This window comes from Crocodylus porosus, unplaced genomic scaffold, assembly GCF_001723895.1.
Source record: "Crocodylus porosus isolate Cpor-Errol unplaced genomic scaffold, CroPor_comp1, whole genome shotgun sequence".
NCBI classification, from domain to species: domain Eukaryota; kingdom Metazoa; phylum Chordata; order Crocodylia; family Crocodylidae; genus Crocodylus; species Crocodylus porosus.
The window spans coordinates 46,124,531-46,148,004 of record NW_017728886.1 but is presented as its reverse complement, the minus strand read 5'-3'; the positions used below and the strand labels follow the sequence as shown (position 1 = coordinate 46,148,004).

Here is a 23,474-nt window from a genome sequence, read left to right as displayed (position 1 = left end):
TTTTGGTCGCTTTACTAGCCGCAGCATCGCATTGGTGAGTTAATAAAGCTGTAGAGTTAATAAAGCTGGCTTTGGATGCACTAGGAGTTTCCTCCACAATGTGGTGATCTTCTCAGATAACTTGCAGCTGGGGCCGTCAGGCTCCCGCGAAGACGCAACGTCAACCTCTTCACACATGCTGAGATCAGCCAGGTGGAAACCTCTTGTATTTCCCTCCTACCCTGCATAAGTGAAGTATGGGAGAACGCATTGCATCTTCAGCAAACAGATCAACAAAAAAACGATTTTGTACTTATACAATGTAAAGCCAGGGTCATTCATAGGAATTAGTTTCAGTTTGGAAGGCAAAGCAGTAACAATATGGTGATTTTGAAAATAATTAAGGAACAGTGGATCACAACAAAAGGAAGCTTCTCTCAAAAGGTAGGTACGTCTGCTCACCCTAAGGTATCTCTCTAAGTCTACTGTATTTGGAATATAAGCTGTAAAGACAAGCCAATCATCCTTTTTACTTAGGGCATCGGTGTTTATGCTCTCAAAAAATCCAAATGCAACTAAAAAAGCTAAAAGTGCATTACATTCAATTCTTAATATTTAAACTATGGAATTAAAACAAAAAAATGAGAACCGATTTTGTTCTTTCTTATAATAATACATATAACAAGTGAACAGATCAAAATGAAGGAACTTCCACACAATGCAAACTGGTTTACAAAATAGAGAAGACTCAGAATTTGACTGGGTTTTTATATACTTCATACTGATAAAGCCAAGTCAATACACGCATGGTCATGTCGACCTTTTGGGCTCTTATACACGTGCAGGGAGGCTGCTCTGGTGAACTGTATTTACAGTGTGTTGGAGTAGACTCTATTAATCAATTAATTGAGTCTGCTGGAGCATCGCAATTACTGTGCTCCAGTGGACTCCAGCATCACATGTTCTCGTGCTGGAAAATGGTGGTGGTGGTGCTTTAAACTAAAGCTTGTGTGACAAACTTCAGTTTAAAGCACCCCACCATCATTTTTCAGCACGAGGATGTTGATACACAAGACGCTCCGGGTGCTTTTAATTAGTGTGCCTCTTGGAGCTGCTCCAATTAAAGTGCTCTCCCCCGAGCAAGTTTATAAATGCCTTTGTTGGTAAAGCTATAGAAGCAACATATTACCTGGAGTTCTGAGCAGAAAACACGTACTCCTGGCTTACCAGCACTGCATGAATGCTTTGGAATTAGACTTGGGCAGCGTATACTTACACTTTTCTCCTCATGTGGCAGTACTTCTTCCTTTTGCTGCCAGTCCAAGCAAAAACTGAGAATCTGCTTAATCTTTCTTTAAGGTTGCATCTTTATTAGTTCTACACTGATGCCATTTTATGCTACATAATGTTGTATTAGAACATAGATTCATGGATGATATGGTCGGAAGGGACCTCAGGAGGTCACTGAGCCTGACCCCCTGTCCTGGGCAGGAAAAAGCCCTGGGGTTAGATGACCCCAGCTAGGTGCTTGCCTAGTCTCCTCTTGAAGACCCCCAAGGTAAAGGAGAGCACCACCTCCTTTGGAAGCCCATTCCAGATTCTAGCAACCTTACTGTAAAGAAGTTCTTCCTGATGTCCAACCTAAATCTGCTCTCTGTCAATTTGTGGCCAGTGTTCCCAGTTACTCCAGGGGGTGCCCTAGTAAACAGAGCATCTCCTATTCCCTGCTGCCCTCCCCAGATAAATTTATAGGCAGCCACAAGATCACCTCTCAGCCTTCTCTTGCACAGGCTGAAGAGATCTAGGTCCCTCAGTCTCTCCTCATAAGGTCTTGCCTGCAGGCCTCTGTCCATATGTGTGGCCCTCCTCTGAACCCTCAAGATTCTCCGCATCCCTCTTGAAGTGCGATACCCAAAACGGGACGCAGTACTCCACCTGTGGCCTGACCAGTGCCGCAGAGAGGGGAAGCATCACCTCCCTGGCCCTGTTCATCATGCACCTGCTAATGCATGATAAAGTGTAGTTAGCCTTGTTATCACCTGGTCACATTGACGACTCATGTTCATCTTGGACTCAATTATGACTCCAGGATCCCTTTCTGCTGCTGTGCTGCTGAGAAGGTCATTCCCCAGCCTGTAAGTGACAGTGGTTCTTTTTGCCCAGGTGCAGCACTTTGCACTTGTCTTTGTTGAACTGCATCCTATTTCGTTCTGCCCATTTTTCCAACCTGTCCAGATCTGCCTGGATCCGTTCCCTACCCTCTGGTGTGTTCATTTCACCCCAAAATCATCAAAATGTGATGACACTAAAAGTTTTTAAGGAGAGTCTATACATTTTGAAGGCCTTATCAGGAACAGCAAAACTGGATTAGTTGCAAAGTAAGGGTGCTTACCATCTAATGTATTAAGTAGAAGACAGGACCAGGGCTGCTGGTTGCCATTCCAGATGTGAAAGGGAAAACAAAACAAGCTCTGCAGTCCACATCTGACCCAGAACCCAGGTGAATTTAATATTCCTGCCTCAGAAGATGCTGCTTCCCTTAGATGTAGCGGACACTACACAGGAAGTTGCAGAGACAGGTTGCTAAGTGACTGAAACAACTGTCACTCAGTGTGATAAGCAGCTGCATAACCGTGTCAGGCTGGAAAAATAAATTGTGGTACTCTTGCAAAATGCAGCCCTACCCCACATCCCAGTAGATTGCATAGATCTTCATAGTATGAACATCCCTCTTGCATAGTTTATTCAGCAGTGAAAGAGAACAATAACAATATTAAAATTATCATAGGTCTTCATTTTTAATAACCTAACAAGATTAACAGGGTCAGCTTTTACCCTTCAAAGCTACAGCAGTAGGTTCTCTACAGAACAAGGCACACATTACTAGGCTGACTTGGATTCACTTCATATTTAACTACTATTCTCACAATCATAAAGGAATGACAGCAGACCATATTCTGAGCTGGTGTAAACCACAATGCATACACTTAAGGAAACAGCGACACTCCAACTTGCAACAGCTTGAAGTGATTATACAATAACTGTAAAATCAAAATGTAAATTCTGTTTCACAAATTGGTAGCATCTGAAGAGAAGTACCAGCTTGCTGGGTCACTATAGACAGGCCCATTTCAATCTCTTCTAATAACAGATAACTTCAGCATGTATTTTGAATTGAAAGAACTAGCCAAAGCAGAGGGACAATGGGGACTCATTTTAAGGGCTTTGTGGGTCAAAAAGGAGCACTCAAAATGAACATGGCATATGAGAAATAATCCAGCAACACCATAACTAGAATTCCAATCTACGCTTATTCTTTTATCCAACAGAGTCTAAGCAGCACTATTATCTACCATTTTCAGTATATTAATTATGTTTTTATGGTTGACAGGAAATAAGCCATTATAATTGACAAAATGGAGCAAAACAAGCATGAACAAAAGGTATCAGAGAGCATTCATGAGATAATGAACATATTTCCCCAAAGCAGATGTACTGGATTTAAACCATACAGCAAATCTAGTATAGGACTGACTCCCATCTTAAGCTTTTTAACCACTAAAGTAGTGAATATAGCAGAGCTTTCAAAAGGCAAGCTAAGAGTTGAGCGAGTGAATCTAGATACACTCATATCCTACAAATAATTTTCCTTGTCCCCCACCCCCCAACTAACTTGTAAAAAACAAAACAGATATATGAGACAGCCAGGCTTTGTTATCATTTAGGCAAGCTGACAGCCCTGGCATAATTCACTACTAAAAACAAACATAGGAGGAAATATGCCAGAAAAGTTCAGTCTCTAAACAAATTATTAAAAAGTGACCAGCTCAAAAATGTCAAAACCCCAACAGCATTAGTAGTATGTGATAATACCACTAATATCCAAGTAAAAGGGACATTATTACCAAAAGTTCATTTTTTCCCTTTTTTCTTGCGTTTCACGATATCCAGCCCTACTTCAATCAATGGCTTACTTCCAAATATGATGCCTGAATAATCACTATTCACATCAGCTGCAGAATTCTGGAAAGGTCTCAAATTGACTTAAAAGGATCAGTTAAATATGGTTTGTATTATATTGCTTGGTTTTACAAAAATTTTCCAATTGTAATTATATACTTACTTCAACATGCTGCATATTGCATTACCAACACTGGACCTCACAAAATTACAGACAGATTTTACATTTGCTCCAGATCAGGGAGACTCTCTTTCCCTGCCGCTTCCACAGTTTACGCCATCCAAATCTCAAAGAAATTCCACTGACTCCTAACATAGTGTTCTGCATGAATTGCAGTACCTAACTATGGCTATCATGATAAGTGCCATAGAAAGGTATATAATTATAAATGGCTATAACAACAACATATAAATTGGATAACGAGGGATTAAGCACTCCCTTAAGGGATTTTTATTCCCCCCTTTAAAATGTACAAAAAATTCTTCATACACAGGGGAGTAGCCACTAAATACTTAAGGGGTGAATGAAGCCAATGAAGGGGGAAGACAAGAACAAACAGCATGAAAATTAATATTAAAAATTCCTTTCATCTATAGTCCAAATATGGCTCTTAGTTTTTGGTACCTTCAATTACTAGGACCTCAGATTCTGCCCATCAAATCTGCTGACATCTGTTGGCTCAAGGGGGTGTGTCAGGTCATCAACAAGAAGTGTGATATCAAATAAGACATGAGCTGCTTTACAAGATGACAGTACGGAGCTATGAAGCACTGAAGTTATTACTATAAATATCTTCTTTTGTTTCTTGTATCAATTTAACCCCAGGGTGTCCTGAACACCAGACAGATGATAATCTTTATAAATCCTAAAACACAACCATACCATCTGTCAAATAATATTTTATAACTGTCTCAACATATACACCATGTAATTCAGCTGTCACAGGGGAGGACAAATATACATTTACTAATTTTCTTTGCCAAGGAAACAGTAAACTAAGCAATGTTACTAGAGGGTGTTACCGAGGCTCCCAAATATTATTAATACCTCTAAGTAGTATAACAGTGCTGATCCCCTAATGCTGGGATTCAGTATAACCCTAATTTTAAAATCTCAGTTAAACTAGATCAAAACAGGATAACTGAAAATTGTGTTAAAAAGTGCAAAGCTTACAAACTGAAACTCCATGAAAAAATGATAAAATTTCAGTATTTCCTAACACTATTTTATAGGTGAACTACAAAATCTGTGTTTCATAAAGACAGTATGGAAGCAAGCAAGTAATATTTTGGAAATAATTGGCCCTACTGTATACCCAAGTGAAAAGGAATGGCAAAAAAGACAAGTTACTGGAAGAGGCCATAGGAGGTCCAAGAATCATACTCTTCAGATTTTCTCTTATTAAAATAACAAGTTACAGAGAGCCCTACCAACTTTAATTTTTTTAATCACTATTTTCCCCCGTGCGGGGAACACTGCCCCTGCTGCAAGCCCCATCAGCTGTGGGGCTTGCAGCCACTGGAGCTCAGAATCATTGTATTTTAAAGGTCCCAGGGGGTCTGCGCAGGTGGGGACGAAGCACCACTTCCTCACAGGAGCAGAGCCAGGGTGGGGTGAGGGCAGCAGCGTGTGCACCAGCCACAGGGGGAGAAGCTTGCATGTGGGCACCATCACCGCCATCCACCACCCCACGCTGTTGCTAGGTGTGCAGCTGCTGCCACTCCCTCTCCCCTCCCCTGCCAAGCCAGGCTTCCCCCTCCACTCTTGGACTGGCCACTGGGGGTACACTGCTCAAAAAAGGTTGAAAACCCCTGTCGTATGCCACCCTGACATTAAGGCTTTAATCTTAATTATTTCTTGGTATCTTAGAGGCCTGCATCATGATCCTGGGCTCCCTCTGCACCAATAATAAGGCATGATATAATCTAACGTGCGGTTCCATAATCATGCCTCTTGCCATTCATGTGTGTCCCCCATGAGCCTCATAAAGTTCAGAGGTTTTAGTGGTGGCAGCATTGGGAATGCTGCTGCCTCTGTGAGCCTTGTCAGCTGCAGAGCTCACAGGAGGGGCAGTGTTTTCCCTGATGCAAGGTCCACACCTCATGAAGCTCACAGCGGTGGCAGAGTTCTCCCCACAGTTCCCTACTGCTAGCCCTGAAGCCGATGAAGCTCAAGCTCAGAGCACTACAAGCTCTGTCAGCTGCGGAGCTCATAGACGCAGAAGCCAATGCAGAAGGATCATGATGCCAGCCCCCGCACTACACCGAACCAGCAATAAAGTGCAATGGGATCTAATGCACAATCCCACAATTGCAACTTAGATTCCATTGCACCTTTATCTGCACGTGTAGAGAGGCCCTAGCACTCATTGAAAAGAATCTCAAAAATAGTATTTTCCTATGCCTTCAAACCTGGCACTCATGATTTGTTGTCTAACCTCCATATAGCTGTTTTCTAGCAGCTTTTGCTCCCTCTCCAACTAATCGGTTCTTAGTTGCTCATTATTATAAACTAAACTATACTCATTAGTTATGACAAACTAAAGATTCCTGTATCAAGCTGTGGCAGGCTGCACTCACCAGGTCATTGCTGGCCTGCTGTGCTCTTGTTTTAGTGTGTTGCACCAGCTCCACTCGCCCGCCACGACTTGGTGTTATTTGAGGTTCCACCAGAGGATGTTGTACAGTGTCTCCCAAACTCTGGGTGCCTTGGCTGGTGTTTCTTCTGTGGGACACCTTACCTCCCCCTTTACCCTTTCCACTCGGGTGTCTGGCTTGGGTCTCAGCGCAATCTGGATGCGCTGCAGGGCACTATCCACTCCTGGGCAGTTCATCTCCACCCCGTTTACCCAACTGGTGGTACCAGAGATGATCCCAGCAGAGTGTGGGGCCCAAGGCAAAGCAGTCAGTGTGGGGCCCCCTTCCCCATCCCACTTACGCCAGGGAGCGAAAGCCCTGGCACACTGGATGTGGTGGGACGGGTGGTGGCCGGAACTTCTGGCTGGAACAGGCAAAGAGCCGTCCAATCCACTGGGCAGGCAGATGGACTGAACTGCAACCGTGGCCTCTCTGCCCAGCTCTGCAGGCCCCCCCCAAAGCAGGGGCCTGGGGCGGTTGCCCTGATTCACTCCCCACCCAGGGATGATCCTGGGTGGTACCAGTGTTTCCAATCAGAAAAGGAACAACTTATCAATACTCAAACAGAACTTCTCACTGGGGTGCATGCTATCAGGGCAATGATGCTCGCTGCATTGGACACCTCTTCCTCGGTGCCCTCCCCTACGCATAGGGTATACTGTGTGCCCATCGTGTAACTTCTGCTTCAGGGCGGTGACCCCAAGAGTACTGGGCTCTGGATTGGCTGGCTCCTGGCCACATCTGATAGCACCCTATAGGATGACTTCCCACGCTCTTGCTTCTCCTACAGTCCTGGCATTGCCTGCTCTTGGGTTTCAGGGCCTGAAGGCGTTATGGTGTAGTGACTTCCGAGCCCTGGCTCCCTGCTGGGCTTGCTTCCCAGGCAGGACTGGTCAGTGAGTCCTGGGATGTCTCTGTCCTGCCCCAGCCACCCTGTGCGTACCTGTGGGTCACATCCAGTTTGGGTGGACTCCATACCTTTAAAAGCTGAGAGCTCAAATGCAGTGGAGAAGCCCCTGTCACAGTTGAAGCTGCTGAGCTGCCCAGCAGCCCGTCAATCTGCAGCTCTGCTGGCTCATGCCAGCTGTGGGAAAGGTGTCCAGAGGCGCTGCCAGTGCTCTCTCCTTCCTGCTCCCCCTAGTGTGTGTCTGGCTGGCTCCTCTTATTCCAGGTGCTTTGAGGAGCCAGACCACCCCACAGCCTCGCTTCCAGCTTCAGAAAGCAGGATGAAACCACATGCAAACCTGGAACCCGGAGGTGCGGTGAGTGGGGCACAGGCCTGCCACAATTATTATAAACTGAACTATGCTCATTAGTTGTGATAAATTAAAGATTCCTGTATCAAGCAGTTTTGGATCCAAATTTTAAAAACCTACAGACTTAACTCAATGTCACACGCTATTTAAAGAGCAACAAAAACATCATGCAGGCCTCTGAGATACCAAGAAATAATTAAAACCAAGGCCTTAGTGGTAATAAATGTCAGGATGGCATATAAAAAGAAGATGGCGGGGAGGAAGAGATCCAAGGCTAAACTAGAAAGTTTCTCAACACTATGCATAAAGTTAAGCCAAAAAAAGAGGGCAAACATTTCACTCAGACACTGCATATATCTAAAATTATGTGACTATGTATAATAAGTCATGCACATTCGGAAAATGCCATCAATAATGGCACAAACTGAAAGTGTTTGAGCTCATACCATGTGCAACTTTTAAAAAATCCCCTCTTGTCATGCCAACGCATTACATGTGACTGAGGAATAGTTTACTTTCATATTCTGGTTCATCCATATATTTTTCAAGGCATAACTTTAAAAAGATGCATAATAATTAATTACACCAACATATTTACAGCTTGCTTTTTATGACGGTAGTCATGGAAATGAATGCTTGTGTTAAGACCTCAGGGATGTATTTGGTTTCAGGCTCAAACACCCTTCATCAGGCTCTGGGAATACTGGCATTTCATTATCAGCCAATAGGCATTTTTAGAAAAATGTGATTTTTTTTTTTAACATTTCCATGTAACTTATTAACTTTCATGTCACTGTAGTGAACCATTAATGCTTGCTTACTTCAAAAGCACAAAATGTAGTTAGCAGACATTATTGCCCTTTGTTTTAGGGTACAGACAACAGCCCTTAAGAATGGTGAGCCACTTCAATGGAGCTACGTCCAAAGATGGGCTGCTCCTTCCCTCCCAGCCACTGCTAACCCCTCTCCCCATCCAATGCCATTGCCACTTCTCTCCCCACTCCCTTGTAGTGCTGATCTGCTGCCAAGTCACTACAAATGTCCTGGCTTTGCAAACTAGACATGGCCCACAGTCCATAGGGTCCTGTTCTATGAATACAGGCAACCCGGCTTAGCACTTTTAATTGGTTCTGGAAAAACCAAGTGCTAAGCAAAACAGCATTATGTGAAACCCATTTCTCCATAGGGTGTAATGTAAATAAATATAATTGGTTCTGCACAACCTGTTGGCCCAGACCCCACACTCCTGCTACCCTGTCCCGGGCCCTGCCAGTCAGGGATTTACAGCGAGAAGGCAGCAGGGATCCAGCTGGCATGTGGGAGGCAGTGGGGCCACCCACCCACCAGTACCCATGCTCTGCTCAGCCCAGCGGGGGCTCCCTCCAAGGCACCTGGCACTGGGACTATCTGCTGCTGCCAGACTGCTGCAGGCTCAGGATTGTGTCCATGCCCCGCTAGTGTGCGAGTGACTGGAGCACGGCATGGGCTGCAGCCCAGGGGCAGGGGGACTGCAGCCTGGGGACGGGAGGAGCTCTGCAGGCTTGGCCCCAGTGTGGCCTGGGGTAGGGGACAACATGCACATGTCCTGGGACCCCAAGCCCCATGCTCCCACCATCTGCCCACCTGCCCCTTCTTGCTGCCACTCTTCCTCACCTGCCCGCTGGCCACAGGCTCCTGCTGCCCCGCTCTGGGTCCTTCTGGCCCTGGTCGTGGGCACCAGCCCAGACTCTGCGGTCATGCATCCCCCTTCCCCACTTTTCACCACTGCCACTCCTTCACACCAATTCCAGCACCACATGCAGGAGCAAACCCCACTTTCCTGCTGCCCTGCCCTGAGCCCCACTGGCTATCACTCACCTCTTCACTCGCTGACATCTCTGTTGCTACTTCTCTGCAGCCCTGCACTGAGTGTTATAACAAAACGCTAACTGAAAACAGGTATGTAGTAACATGGCGCTATAGCGAAACTGCATTAAGTGCGGGCTGCCTGTATAAATGCAAGGGCCAATACAGGACAAACCTCCATAGCACTTTCAGAGATTCCTTTTTACACTTTCCTGTTCTGTTTTCAGAATCAATATGGGAATCTTAGCCATACCTCCATCTGATTACTAGCAAGATTATTCTCTTTAAGATGAAGAGCAGGCAAGTCCACTGTGTGAATGCCAAATTTGCAGAGGAAGTTTTACAGCTCTCACCTTCAGCTCTGGAGATTGAATCCTTGGCATATGGGCCATTGATGTTCTAGTCTACAGGCTGTAAACCTTCAAACTTCACTATCCAACATGATAATGTGATTCTACCATTGCCAGGCCATCTTATTCTCAAGTAAATTAAAAGAAAGTTGAGTGTGAATATGTGGAATCCATCCCAAAGAACTCTAGTGATAGGATGGTTTCGATTTAAATCAAATCGATTTAAATCACTGGTCAGGAAGCCTTGATTTAATCCCTGCTTTCTACAAAAAGTGCATTCATGTTGTTTGATATTCTTTATTCATTTAACTTCTTGAAATTTTGCACTTTTAGAGAAAGGTAAGGGCTTGCCTCTGGGCACACAAACTTGCAGAGAAACTGCAAGGACTGATGGGTAGGTAATCAAGTCTGTTATCTCTCATCTCCATATACTGCTGTTAACAAGGATGTTAGCTCTAGAGACACAAATCCACAATTAGAAAACTGGAACTAAGCATCACAGAGATGCTTAATGGGATCTTGTAGACTGAGCACTGAGTCCCATTGGGTGGAGTGGTTTTCTTTAATCTTTACTACTCTATTATAGAGAAACTTCTGGGAACCCCATAAGATTGGGCCCCAATATATTATGACCTATTTATGAAACTTTTCTAAAAAGGTTACATGAATATATTGTCTCAAATAGTATACAAGTAGAAGTTATAATTCCTATTCCATGATGATATCTTTGAGTTTTAACATATCTTAAAATTAAAACTATCTTTATATAGAGTTTTTTAAAAGCATCGTAACAAAATGATTAAATAAAAAAAATGGATTTAAATTAAAAATTCATTAAAAAAAATTTTTTTTTTTTAAATGTTGATTTTTATCCACCCTGCCCAGTGACAGGTAACTTCTTTCTGGGCACAGCAGAACACAAAAAGGAGTAAGAAGGAAGTAAAAATACTTTTAGTGTAACAATATAATTGAAGGATAGACATTTGTTAGACCAATGGCGCTCAAGGTATGGCCTGAGGGCCAGATACAGCCCATGGAGCTGAGTCATCCAGCCCATGTGGCTACCGAGAGGTCTGAAAATTTTACTGGCAAGAGAAGGTGGCAATTTTAATTCTTCCAGTTCAGGGAGCTCCATGGCAATTACTGTTACCATTCCCCATTGCTAAATTTTGGACCTATGGGTAATACCATAGGCTATATATCATGATCCCATGTGCCAGACCAGGCCAGCACTTAAAGCTCGCGCATGGCCCCAGATATAGCATGGGGAGGGTTGTCAGTTTGCAGTTTCGGACAGAGCACATGGGACTGGACTCATTCATGAACCCAGCAAGTAGGGTCAGTCCTTGCGCTGGATCTGGCCCATGGACCTTGCCTTCCACACTTGATCCAGCTCAGGGACTAGCTACACCCTATTCACTGGACTACTGGATTAGAAAGGGTGAGCACCACTGCTTCAGACAGACATCTGCAAAACAGTCTAGTGTTGAAAGAGGAGGTATAATGGATATGAGTTTAACATATGGGCAGAGAAGTTCTTGATGAAACGATAGATTTTTCTGAAGTCTTATATAGACCCAAACCTGTAAATTCAAAGGAGAAAGAGAAGTAACTGGAATAAAATCCTTTGCCTCCAAAGTCTTTTGGTACCTTTTCTACAGCTCTAAATTCCCTGAATAAGAATAGGTTTGAGCAACTTGGGACGAAGAAAGGAGTGGAATTGGATAAGGTACCTTCTGTGTAAATATGTCAAATATCAACCATGACAGTCTGCTAGCTGTCATTTAAGTGACGTAAGTTGTCTTTTTATGCACCCCTTTTGGAGACATCTTGGAAGTGGTCTGGAACTGTCAGATATCACATCATAACTGAAACTGGCACAGAAACTGGTGCTGGAGTTTGTTTAACCTTTACACAGGCCTTGAAAGTTCTTTTATTTTAATGTCAATGTTGCCATGGATGATGCTTGCTAGTATCTGTGACTCTGAGAACAACGAGGGGATGGGTACTTTTACCTCTAATAACTGAACTTTTGTTTACCAAATCTTGTTACAGTCTGTTGGAGCATTCCCATTAACTTGGCTGTGTATTATGTCCTTTTTCTGCCCTTGAGGACTTCACCCATTAATTAATAATCCATCTCCCTCTAAGAGAAATTCCTCTATCTTAATCTATGTTTCTGAAGGCAAATTCAAGATCTAGAAGATGTTTGCAATCATGGACAGCAGATGCAGATACTCTCAGCAAAAGCGTAAGTGCCATCAAATGAAACCCTTACAATCATTTTTTCCCCACAAACTGTCCTCCAGAAATGAGGCCGCTGGGAAGATATTTTGCAGGAATCCAGCCAAAGATCACAAACATTCTCATTTTCCCTCTAAAGATGGTAATGGAAACCATATCTTAACAGCTTAACAAATAGCTATTATTACACTACAAATAGAAGCAAATACTTTTCTGTCCAGAATATCCCCTTTCCTTTCCCCTTTATCAGGAAGACGAGTAATTTCATCACCTTAAACTCAAACTGCATTTTCTATGGCAAGTGAGTTTTGAGGTAAGCATGTGTGGAAAGAGCAAGAAGCAACCTTTGTGTAGCAACTCATGTGATTTATTCTTCTTTTTGCCCCTGAATGAGCTGGAGCAAACATACTGCTTTTTCTGTCTGTAGTACAGAGTTCAGAAACAGAGACATAATTCTATTTTTGGATGAAGAACCAAGGACATTAGAGACCCTAAAGAGCTGTAAAAAGTCTTCTCTTCACTACAGCTGCCATTTCATCAATTAAAAAACAAAAAATAAAAAAACCCACAGCTTCAGGTAGGCAAGACACTGCCATAATCCTCACATTTTTCACCCAGGGAAGTTTAGTTCCTCTGTTCAGGATCTGTTTGCAGTATTTACATGGGCACAACTAGCTCCTTTTCCAAGAACCTGTCCGATACAATGGTAAAAGTTTTTTTCCACGGACTGCCACCTTGACAGGGTGGAGAGGTTTCCATGCAACACCATCAGGACTCTTACACTCATGGTAGAGTCACCCATGGTGATAAGGTCAAGGGTGAGGTATCAGACAAAGAGCAGTCCAACAAACATAAAGACCTCAATGATGGAGTGGGCGGAAGGAGGCATACTTCTCAATGGCTGCAAAGGCAGATGAAGACTATAGTGGAAGAGTAGCTCCAGTCATCTTGGATTTTCTTGCTACTGGAAACGGTTTTCTCCTCCACCAAGATCTGTGCAGTTGTCGATGTGCAATGGACTCATCACATAAAACAAGTCACACATAGGTTTCTCTCACTGGATTCAATCATCAATACCCATAACCACTGCAAAGTCCTATGGTGATGGAGCAGTGGTGACAGGAACAGACGAAGTGATTGCCAGGAGTCCCTAGTCATGGATCCACATGCAGGTGGCACTCACGTGTTGGTTGCTTCACCCTCGGAATGGGACAGGAGAGTGATTCAGCAACTGTGATCATGATTGAGCAGTCCCTTTTAGGATTCCCTCTGCTCCCCCACATGGGGAGGGGGCTAGAAAAAGTGTTCCAAATATAAGCTGTCCCACCTTACCTGGATAGCCACTTCCAGGGGGATCACTCAAATTCTGGTTGAAACACAAAACTATCCTTCGCATTCTGGAATGTATGAACCCTACTAGATGACCCAAACAGTGACAGACCTGAACATATAAAAGTTATTGTCGTGCAAGAACTCTCATGATACAACATCAATATCGCTGCTCTCAACGAGACCAGACACACAGATAAAGGCCATCTGAGGGAGGAGTGGGGTGGTTATACATTTTTCTAGAAAGGGAAACCTACAAATGACAAGTGAACACACAGCACTGATTTCACCATTAAGAACCAGACCGTCAGCTGAATGACTGAATTCCCTGTTGGCATTAACAAGTACCTCATGACCCTCTGCCTCCAACTGACCAACAATTTGTTTGCTACCATCATCAGTGTGTATGCCCCAACACTCGATGCTGTGGAAGAATAAAAAGAATAGTTTTTGACCTTGATGAAATCCTGGCTATCATCCCAAAAGAGGACAAGAGCATCCTCCTTGGAGATGTCAATGTGAGTTTTGGCTGCGACTTTAACATGTGGAAGGGCACCACTGGGTAGGAAGTAGTGGGTAAGGCCAATTCCAACTGCACCCTCTTACTCAGGAAGTGTGCAGAGTATGACTTTTTCATTACTAACACTATCTGCAGACAACGTGACAGGTACAAAACAACATGGTAATATCCCTGCTCAAAACAATGGCACCTGCTCGACTATGTCATCCTAATAATGCATGGCATCCACATTACATGTGTTATGAAAGGAGCTAATGGCTGCTGGACCAATCATTGCTCAGTGAGGTCAATCACATCCAGGGTTGTGCTGAAACACTGAAAGCAACCCAAATCAGTCTGCAGACAGTACAACATCAAATGCCTTCAGACACCTAGACACTGCAAAGCGCTACAAACATCTCTCAGCAAGAAACTCACCAATCTTTGGACTGAAGAAAAACTGACAAGCTCTAAAGGAGACCAACCATGAGGTTTGCATGAAATGAACTGGCTTTATCACTTGACACCACAAAGACTGGTTTGATGAAAACAACGCTGAGATTAAAGACCTCCTTGATCAGAACAGAAAAGCTTTCTGTGACTGGCAAAAGCATCCTATGACCAGTCAGAAGCAGGGAACCTTTTGATGGCTTAAAGCTGAAGCCCAGAAGAAGATCTGCAAAATCAAAAACAGAGAAAGCAGAAGAAATCTAACAGTTTGTTGATAATTATAACCTGCAGAGCTTCTTCAATGCAGTCAAGGCTGTGTATGGTCCAAGCTACTGTGGACTCACCCTGCTTAGATCTGAAGATGGCAGTAAATTCAAAGACAATAAGCCCATCAAAAACTGTTGGAAGGAGCACTACAAAAAGCTCCTGAACCAAGAATCGATGGTGATGGATGAAACCATCAAATCAATACTGCAGCATCCAGTAAAGGAAGTACTTGCCAGTCTACCAACCCCTGAAGAACTCTACCAGGTGATAAGACAGATGAAAAACAACAAAGCATCTGGCCTTGATGGCATACCAGATGAAATTCTTCTACACTGGTACGAAAACTATGACCAAAACACAGTTTCTCAAAATCTGGAACACTAAGGAAATTCCTGCTGATCCAAGGAATGCCAATATTTTCACCACTTTTAAAAAGGGTGATAAATCTGACTGTGGAAACTGTTAAGGTACTGCCCTCCACTCCATTGCTGGAAAGATCCTGGCTCTAATTCTGCTGAACTGACTGCTCCCTCTTGCCAAGGAAATCCTTCCTGAGTTTCAGTGCAGCCTCAGACCATTGAGAGGCACCATGGACATTATTTTTGAGGCCTGGCAGATCCAGAAAAAATGCTGAGAACATCATCAGGAACTGTATAGGGCTTTTATTGATTTGACCTAAGCCTTTGACTCTGTTAACTGCAAGGCTCTATGGAAGATCTTATCAAAGTTTGGCAGCCCAGGGAAATGTATCATCATCCTGAGACTCCTTCACAACCTGCCTCCATCCTATGCAGTGGCCTTACTACGGAGCCCTTTGCCATTCAAACTGGCATCAAACAGGGCTGCATGATCACACCAATTTTGTTTTCCATCTTTCTGTGATCATCGAGATACTTATCTGTGACTATTTCCCACACAGCATAGGCACTGAGTACAGGATGGACAGGAACCTTTTCAACCTTTCCTGCCTCCATGACAAAACAAAATTACTTCGACCTCTATTGTGGAACTTCAGTACGCCAATGATTGTGCTGACATTGCACATATGAAGGAAGACCTAAAAGGGCCCTTAATTGCTTCTGTCAAGCATACCAGTACCTGGGACTGACCTTTCACATTGGAAAAACAAAAGTGCTTCACCAGCCTGCTCCAGGCCAAACAACTCCTCCAGCAAAGATCCTCATTGACGGACAGGAGCTGGACAATGTTGAACACTCTGCATACTTCAGCAGCCACCACTCAAAGAAGGTGAACACTGATGAGGAGATGCAGCATAGGATCTGATGTGCCAGCTCTACCTTCAGAAGACTGAATCATTGTGTGTTCAGTGATCACAGCATCAGGACTTGAACAATCAGGACTTGAACAATATAAGGCTGTGGTAATCCCAATTCTTCTCTATGGCTGTGAAGCTTGGGACCACCTGAAAAACTTGGAACGCCATTACCAGTGCTACCTTTGGAAGAGACAAGCATTAAGTGTGACACTGACACCACAAACTGGGGAAAACTAGCCCAAGACAGGGCTACACGGTTATGCCTTGCAAGAGAAGGTATTTACTTTAAGGAAAACTGTCTCACCCTGGAGGCAGAACAAAAACAAAAACGGAAGCAAAGGGAACAAGACAGAGAAATCTGCACTTTGACCCTCACTTTAATCACCCTCTATGGCATTACCCAGAAAGGCTGAAGCTCTAGGATTGGCCTTCTTAGCCATCAATGGACTCATTTACAAAATTTACATGACCCATAGGTGTGATCATCCTTGACCATGAGGGATTGCCACTGCTGCTGAGAAGCTCTCTTCATGCACTGAAGACATATCTCAGTGCTTCACACCAGACAATGGAAACCTTACTTCAGAGTGCGAAGACTGCTAGGATAGCAGATATTCATTTGCAGCAACACCTAAAAAGAACAACAGCTGCTTACCAGCAACATTTCCCCAGGGAACATTCTCCATGTATTATCCACCTGGTAACAGAAACAGCTGCTGCTTAACATTCGCAAATTGTGTATTTACATTCCTTTCGTGTAATCTATGGGTATGTCCTTCCTTCCTAACATCAGGTCACATATAGGGCCACACAATGGACTGCAGAAGAGTCTTCATAAACATGAAAAGCTCCTAATGTTGATGAAAACTTCTTTACAGAATTCAATGAAAAGAGTGCACAGGGAGCAGTGCTGTTTGGATCTGCAGTCAAGAAAAAGGATCTAGCTTGTCACTTCAGTTAGACTGCATGATTTTAAGGCAAGTGATGCTGACTTAAAAGAGGGAAGAAATGCTTCAACGTCATTTGCAAAACAGGAGAGTCTGGAGAAAAACAGTCAGAGAATAAATTAACATCTAGGCCATGAAAGAATGAAAGACTTCCCACATTACTGAAAATGTTTCACTGCACTGCATACAAAATAAGACTATCTGTGACAAAGGACATGCAAGGAAAAAAGGGAAAACCCAGAAGACATGACAGTTGCAAAGCGGAGAATATCTGAGCTCCTCTGTTCAAACACAGGGTCATAAACATCCACTGTTCATGACTGGGAAATCCAAACCTCTTAGATATTTTCCATAGGGCATTACTAAGCTTCCCTTCAATGATGACAATCAAGAAAATGCCTTGATGACAGATGACTGGTTCTTTGACTGTCTGAGGAAGTGAGATTGTGAGTTTAGTATCCAGAGCCATGAAGGATACTTCTTAGTGGATAACTGCTCTACATATCTCCAAGAGATGGCTGTCCGTAACGTTTAGGTCAACGTTTCCAACTCCCTACCCTATGGTTTTGATGCAATTTGTGAATCAGGGTGCAATAAGAACAGGAAGGGAAATTACTGATCAATAAGGACCTACTTAAAACACAGTGAGATGAAACAATTTATGCAGGTTGGTTGTGGTATAAAAAGCAAATTCTATGGCATTTCCCAGATGTGTTCTGCTGGCTTCACCCCTCAGTGCTGATTGACAGAGAGGCTCTGGCATGGAGAAGGGATGAGGGGGTGCCTGCTATCTTGTCTGCTGGCTGCCCATCACACAGCCCCACCCCGTGACACTGACTGGCAGAGAGGCTTTGCTGGGGGAGGAGGGAAAAGGGAGTGGTCACCATCTTGTCTGCTGCCATGTGAGCTGGCACCTTCCCTGCCGGGTGGCCTGCAAGACTGGGCAGCAGCAGCAGCGAGTACTGCTGACTCCCATGGGGAGAGGGGGCGAAAACATTTACTTTATTTTTTTAAGCTGATTTTGTGGACAATTCCAGATTTCACAGTTTCTGTAAAATCATGAATTAGGTAGACCCCTAGTGATCAAATATCACAAATGAGATGACTGTGCTCTACTGTGCACTCTAATACAGTTATATTGACAGTTCTGAACCATATAAATTTGCCAGTTTGTATTCACCTTGCTATTGAGACATGGCAAGATACTCAGCTGAAAACAATTTCCAGCTGCTTCAAGAAAGGTACATTTGTTGTATTGGGGAAAAAGAAGAGCAACGTGAAGATACAAAAGAATCTGATGATCCCATGAATGCGTCACCTTCTGGCATCATGCATCTGCTATGGCTATGGATAAGCTAACTGATGAGGAATTACACAGACCCAAAGCTGTTGCAACTAGCTCAAGTCAAAAGATGAGACAAGAAGGTCAAGAAGTTGAGGATGATTTTGGTGAAGCTCCACCTCTGACAAAAATAGAAAGGTTGAAGACTGAATGCAGTTCACCAATTCTCACAGCTGGAAGGGCTCTGTGACAGGTCCATAGAGGTATTCAGGCCACTGAATCTCATTCCCAGAACAAAACTGTGACTGAGAAACAGCAGTGCAAACTAACTGATTTCTTTTATCTAAAATGCCTCAATTTACCCTTTTTAAAAAAAATGTACAAGCTGATACCCGCCACAATGCACCTTTTAGTGGAAACTCCATTAATACTGCTGTGCTATTCTAATACATTCTATGTAAATGCAACCCAAAAATCCTTTTCAACTCACAAAAAACTGTAAAATAAATCAGTACAGAGTGGTGTAGGAATAACTGCACAATCTAATAATAGTACTGTAATAATAATAGACATACACTGCACTATTACAATTACAGATGGTCTCAACCAGAGTACCATTAAGAATACATTAAATAAACTTGAAAAAAAAAAAAGAATAGAGTGAATATTGTTCATATATCAGAAAAAAGTGGGTGCTGTTGGCCAGATAATACTCCCTATAACACCAACAGCTACCTAGGAGCAACACAGCACCAGGACACTGAATTATTACTAGCAAGCATCTACTGTATAAGCAGTATGTAATGGTGCCAAACAGGCAAGGGTGTGAATGAACATAATCATCTACGGTGCTGGAGTAGGGACAATGTGCCAATTCCATACAAGTCCATGCTAGACCATTCTGGACTGTCCACCCTTGTATGTATCCCCTATATTTCTTTTGCAACATACTTGCCCTTTATGGTTGGATGGGTTGCTCAGACTCTTTTCTTCATTCCAGATGAGACCCTGATAACAAAGGACAGGCAAGTGATCTTGTATACCAGGTTAAAAGGAACTGATAGCATTATAACAGGAGAGCCCATGGGGGTTTTAGATGGTGATTCATGATGCTCCTCCACCTTTTCTCTGTTCTGCAGAAAAGAATCAGTAATATAGGATCCAAAACAAGTTCTCTTTTCTTTCTTGAGTATCTGCCACTTTTTCCAGATCTGAAATAAATTGTGCTTGTGCAGACTCATGGGTCTGAACCACAACCAACATGTTCAGTTATTGATGAAATGTGGAACAGAGAGCCTTACATGACATCAATCAATGCTTGTGTCTGTTTCTTTATATATTCAAGATCACACTGGCTCAATGTAGGTTTAGAGAGTCTAGAAGCTGGAACCAAAAAAACACTCACGATAAATTCTCGTGATAGTATCCTTTTTTGTTCTCTAATCCTTTTTTGCCCCTAAGGGACTGATTCTGCTCATAGTGGACATCACTAATAGATTTATCTGCTTTACAATTTCAGATATGCTAATCTGACCACTACTCCTTGGGTACCAAGGGTTTCTTGGAGCTTGGAAAGAAAGCGGTACACCTTTCCCCAACTCCGCCACAAAAGGAAGTTTTTTGCTTCCTCTCCCCAGATGCACTGCGGCAGCCTCTGATCTGTTTCTCACAGACCTGACAGGTGTGTTAGATCTGGAAGGCTTGGCTGACAGAGTTTTTTTATAGGACTAGCACTTAAGAGTCCATTTTTATGCTCCTTCTGAGCCCTCAGGGTGAAAGCACAGTATATGCAGCCTTTTGAGGGACAGAAGCCTCCCACAAAGAAAGTGAGGCATCTTCTATAAATATCCAAAGGAAGACACAAGAATTGTATTTCTTGAAGTCTGCTCCTTCAGACTCACCATCAGCTTTAAATTACAGAACAGAAATTCTAAGCATTAAAACTTCAAAATTTGTAAGAAATAAAACCTAAGTAGTAAAAGTCATGGTATCTGAGCCAAAAGCCAGTACCAGCTATGAGATGCACCAGCTGGAAGAAACTGAGATGGGTAAAGTGTCATGCTCAGAAACAGTGGGGAAAGAGACAAAGTGGCAGGAAAGGCACCACTGAACACAGCTATGAAAGGTTTCACTGTCAGAGCTCCATCAGTGGTGTGAATATGCAGAAGACCCTTTGGAAAAAGCTCCAAGTTGTGAGCCCTTTCAAGTAGGACTAAAGAAGTTCTTAGGAAAGCTGAGCATAGGTTCAGGGTTTCCTACATGCAAATCCACTGCCTTGAAGACTATGGGAAAGCAGATTTGAAAGTTAAAACAAGAATTTTTTTGCTGGCTTTTCCAAAAGAGAGGAAAATGGTTCAGGGGTGAGATTCAGAGTTTGGAATGTGGGAGACCTAGTGCAACATCCAACTCTGTCACAGACTTGAAGCTTGACTGTGGCCAAGTTGCTTTGTCTCAGCACAGAATATTATTTCTCTGCTTCCCAAGGGTGTTGTGAAGATAAGTATTATAAAGTACACTGAAATTTAAATAAAACACAATAAGGGCCACATATACTTCAGACTGATAGAGAATGGCTTAAATGCAATAGCTCTCATTTTGTAGAATGTTATTCGCTTTCACCATTGAAAAGGTGTTTGAATTTTTTTTGCATTTCTCTACCTCATTAACTTTTCTTTGGTTCTCAACAGAACCACTATATATTTCAATCCAGCCACACGTGTACCATTGTCTGCAGAGTAAGAGCAAAATTTACCAGCTTATATTTCTAGAAATATTTCAAATGACAACAGTTTAATACTGTATTCTTTTTTAAAGAAATGCTTCTACATACTTAAGGAAACCGTCTCCTACCTGCATAGGTTTGGTGTATGTAGCTCCTGTCTCAGTAAATGAAGTTTTATCTTTAGATCCTCTTCTTTGTTCATCAAACACATCACCTAGCATGCAAAACAAGAAATGTTTTAGTGTAAGGTCTTCTTTTTGCATAAAATCTACAGAATCCATTTCTACAGCCCTCCTAAAATCACATTAGAAAAAAAATGAATATACATGCATTTGGGAAGTAGTCCACGCACCAAAAAATTACAAATACAATGGTAATAAATTAATTACACGAGAACAGATGAAAATCTAACCCAAACTATGAAAATATTGAGATTGCTGGGTATATTCAAGCAGAACCATTCCAGTAACACCAAAATGCCTTCAGGCTCTGAAAGAGTCAAAGTAGGCATCTGAGGTCTAAGACCTCTCAGGATTTCAGTGAAAAGTCATGGAGCAGTTACTTCTGTCCCAGAAGTTGTGATGGATATTACAGCAGATGTGGACAAGATCATAATAAAGCCAAAGATACTGTGCACTTGAGCTGATTTTGCAGACCACAAGGTAAAAATAGTAATATTGGTAGGAGTGATGCAGAATTAGCAACTTACAATGGCAGAAAAAAATAGCTGGATCATTCTCTGGTTTTATTGTTCGACTACTTCCTGATTGGATTACCCTGTTAAGAGACTAGAGACATCCGTGTCACTGTGTAAGTTCTTGTTTATTTCAGAGGCAGTCAGTCCTTTACAGTGTAATCATATTTTGGAGCATTGCTTTTATGTTGTTTTGCAGCTTTCTGTGTGGATAGAGGCATTGGATTTGAAGCAGAAGGCTTAACATCTAGTGGAAAGGCACCTGAAAATCTCTCACAGATCCAACAAGGGCTATCATCTTTGCACAGCTCTTCCCTGCTGGAACAATAGGTTTTCTACTGGCCACGTGGAAGTCAATAGGAACTGAACCCAGACAAAGCTCATGCAGGGGGAGGGGAGGGGGGAAGAGGAATAGACTGAATCTGACCTGCATTTTGAGAACACCTGGCCAATCCTCTGCTAATCCAGGCTGCATTTTACTAACAGTTGGACAACCCCCAATTATTAATAAAAAAGCTTCAGCTCCAGCTCCAGCTCTTAGTGCTTCATACAGCGGGGATGCTCTTATGTCCTGCTGCTAGGGTGGCCACGGTAGAGGAAATTCCGGTTTTCTGCTATTCTGTCCTCTATTGATACAAAACCTGACGCTTTTATGTCCTCTCTTCAAGAGAAAAATAGAGGACATAAAGGTGTTGGGCTTCATAGCGATAGAGGACAGAGGACAATTGGACTGTCCTCTATGATGGACACCCTGCCTGGCCCTCTAGTTTCTGTTCACAGTTACCAAGGAATTGGCTACCCCAAATCTTTGCTTGCCACACTCGCCAGTGGCAGTGGTAAGCAGAGGCTACACTGAGGATAAGCAGGAAAGCAGGCCTTAACACCAAGCACAGACAAGCTGAAATGGCTCAGTGAGATGGGTGGCCCCTTAGGCTGCAAGGGGTGGCCCTTGAGCTAGAGAGTTAACACATTAATGATTAATTCTGTTCTTGAGCTTGTGTTCCCTGCTTTTCTGTTATACTGTCCCTGAAGAGTTTAAATCAAAACCAGACAGGACACAATGGGCGTATCCACACATGCAAGCACGTGCGCTTGCAGCAGCTCAAATAGAAGTGGTGCAAATTTGAGCCAGGACCTTTTGCCTCAGCGCACGTGCCCCAACATGCATTTTGTTGTGGAGCAAATTGTGCCACTTGGGGCAAAATAACCCTGGCTGGCTCCTCCCAGATCTGCAGCCAGGGGGAGCTAGAGCCTGGGGCCAGCACCTTTGCTGTCCCCAGCAGTATAAAGTGCTGCCCTGTCCTGGCCCCATCCATACAAAAAGCTGCCCTGGCAAGCAGCTCAGGGCTACTCGCTCTCAGAAGCTTCTGGAGCCCGGCCATTTGGTACCTGGGGGCACTACCCCTTGTGCCAGCTGGACTGCTGCAGCAGCATCCCAAATCCATTTTTAAAAATACCCCAATATCCATGTTCTTCCACAATTAAAACAAAGACCACTACACACACACACACGCCCCCCCACAGAGACAGAGAGAGACAGAGAGACAGCGATCAGTTGGGTAATGCTTTATTGGTATATTTGCAATGTTAAAGCCTACCAGTGTCTCTATCATTATGAAAAAATATATTCTAAATACCTATACGTGTTGATGTGTGCTTTTGGTTTTCTTCACACATGATAGGTGTGTGATGCGGGGAAAGTGGTGTTTGCAGGAGGGGGGTAGGAAGGGGCATGGG

At 43.3% G+C, this 23,474-nt stretch overlaps 1 protein-coding gene across 2 annotated transcripts in view; it reads right to left on the bottom strand.

Annotated features, from left to right (window-relative positions):
- The window catches only part of UMAD1 (UBAP1-MVB12-associated (UMA) domain containing 1), a 140,227-nt gene that overhangs the window by 35,878 nt on the left and 80,875 nt on the right, over positions 1-23,474 (bottom strand). For both annotated transcript variants that reach the window (XM_019533771.1, XM_019533776.1), the window contains one exon: positions 21,172-21,257. In XM_019533771.1, coding sequence (XP_019389316.1) covers positions 21,172-21,257 — 86 coding nt within the window. The remainder of the gene's footprint in view (positions 1-21,171; positions 21,258-23,474) is intronic.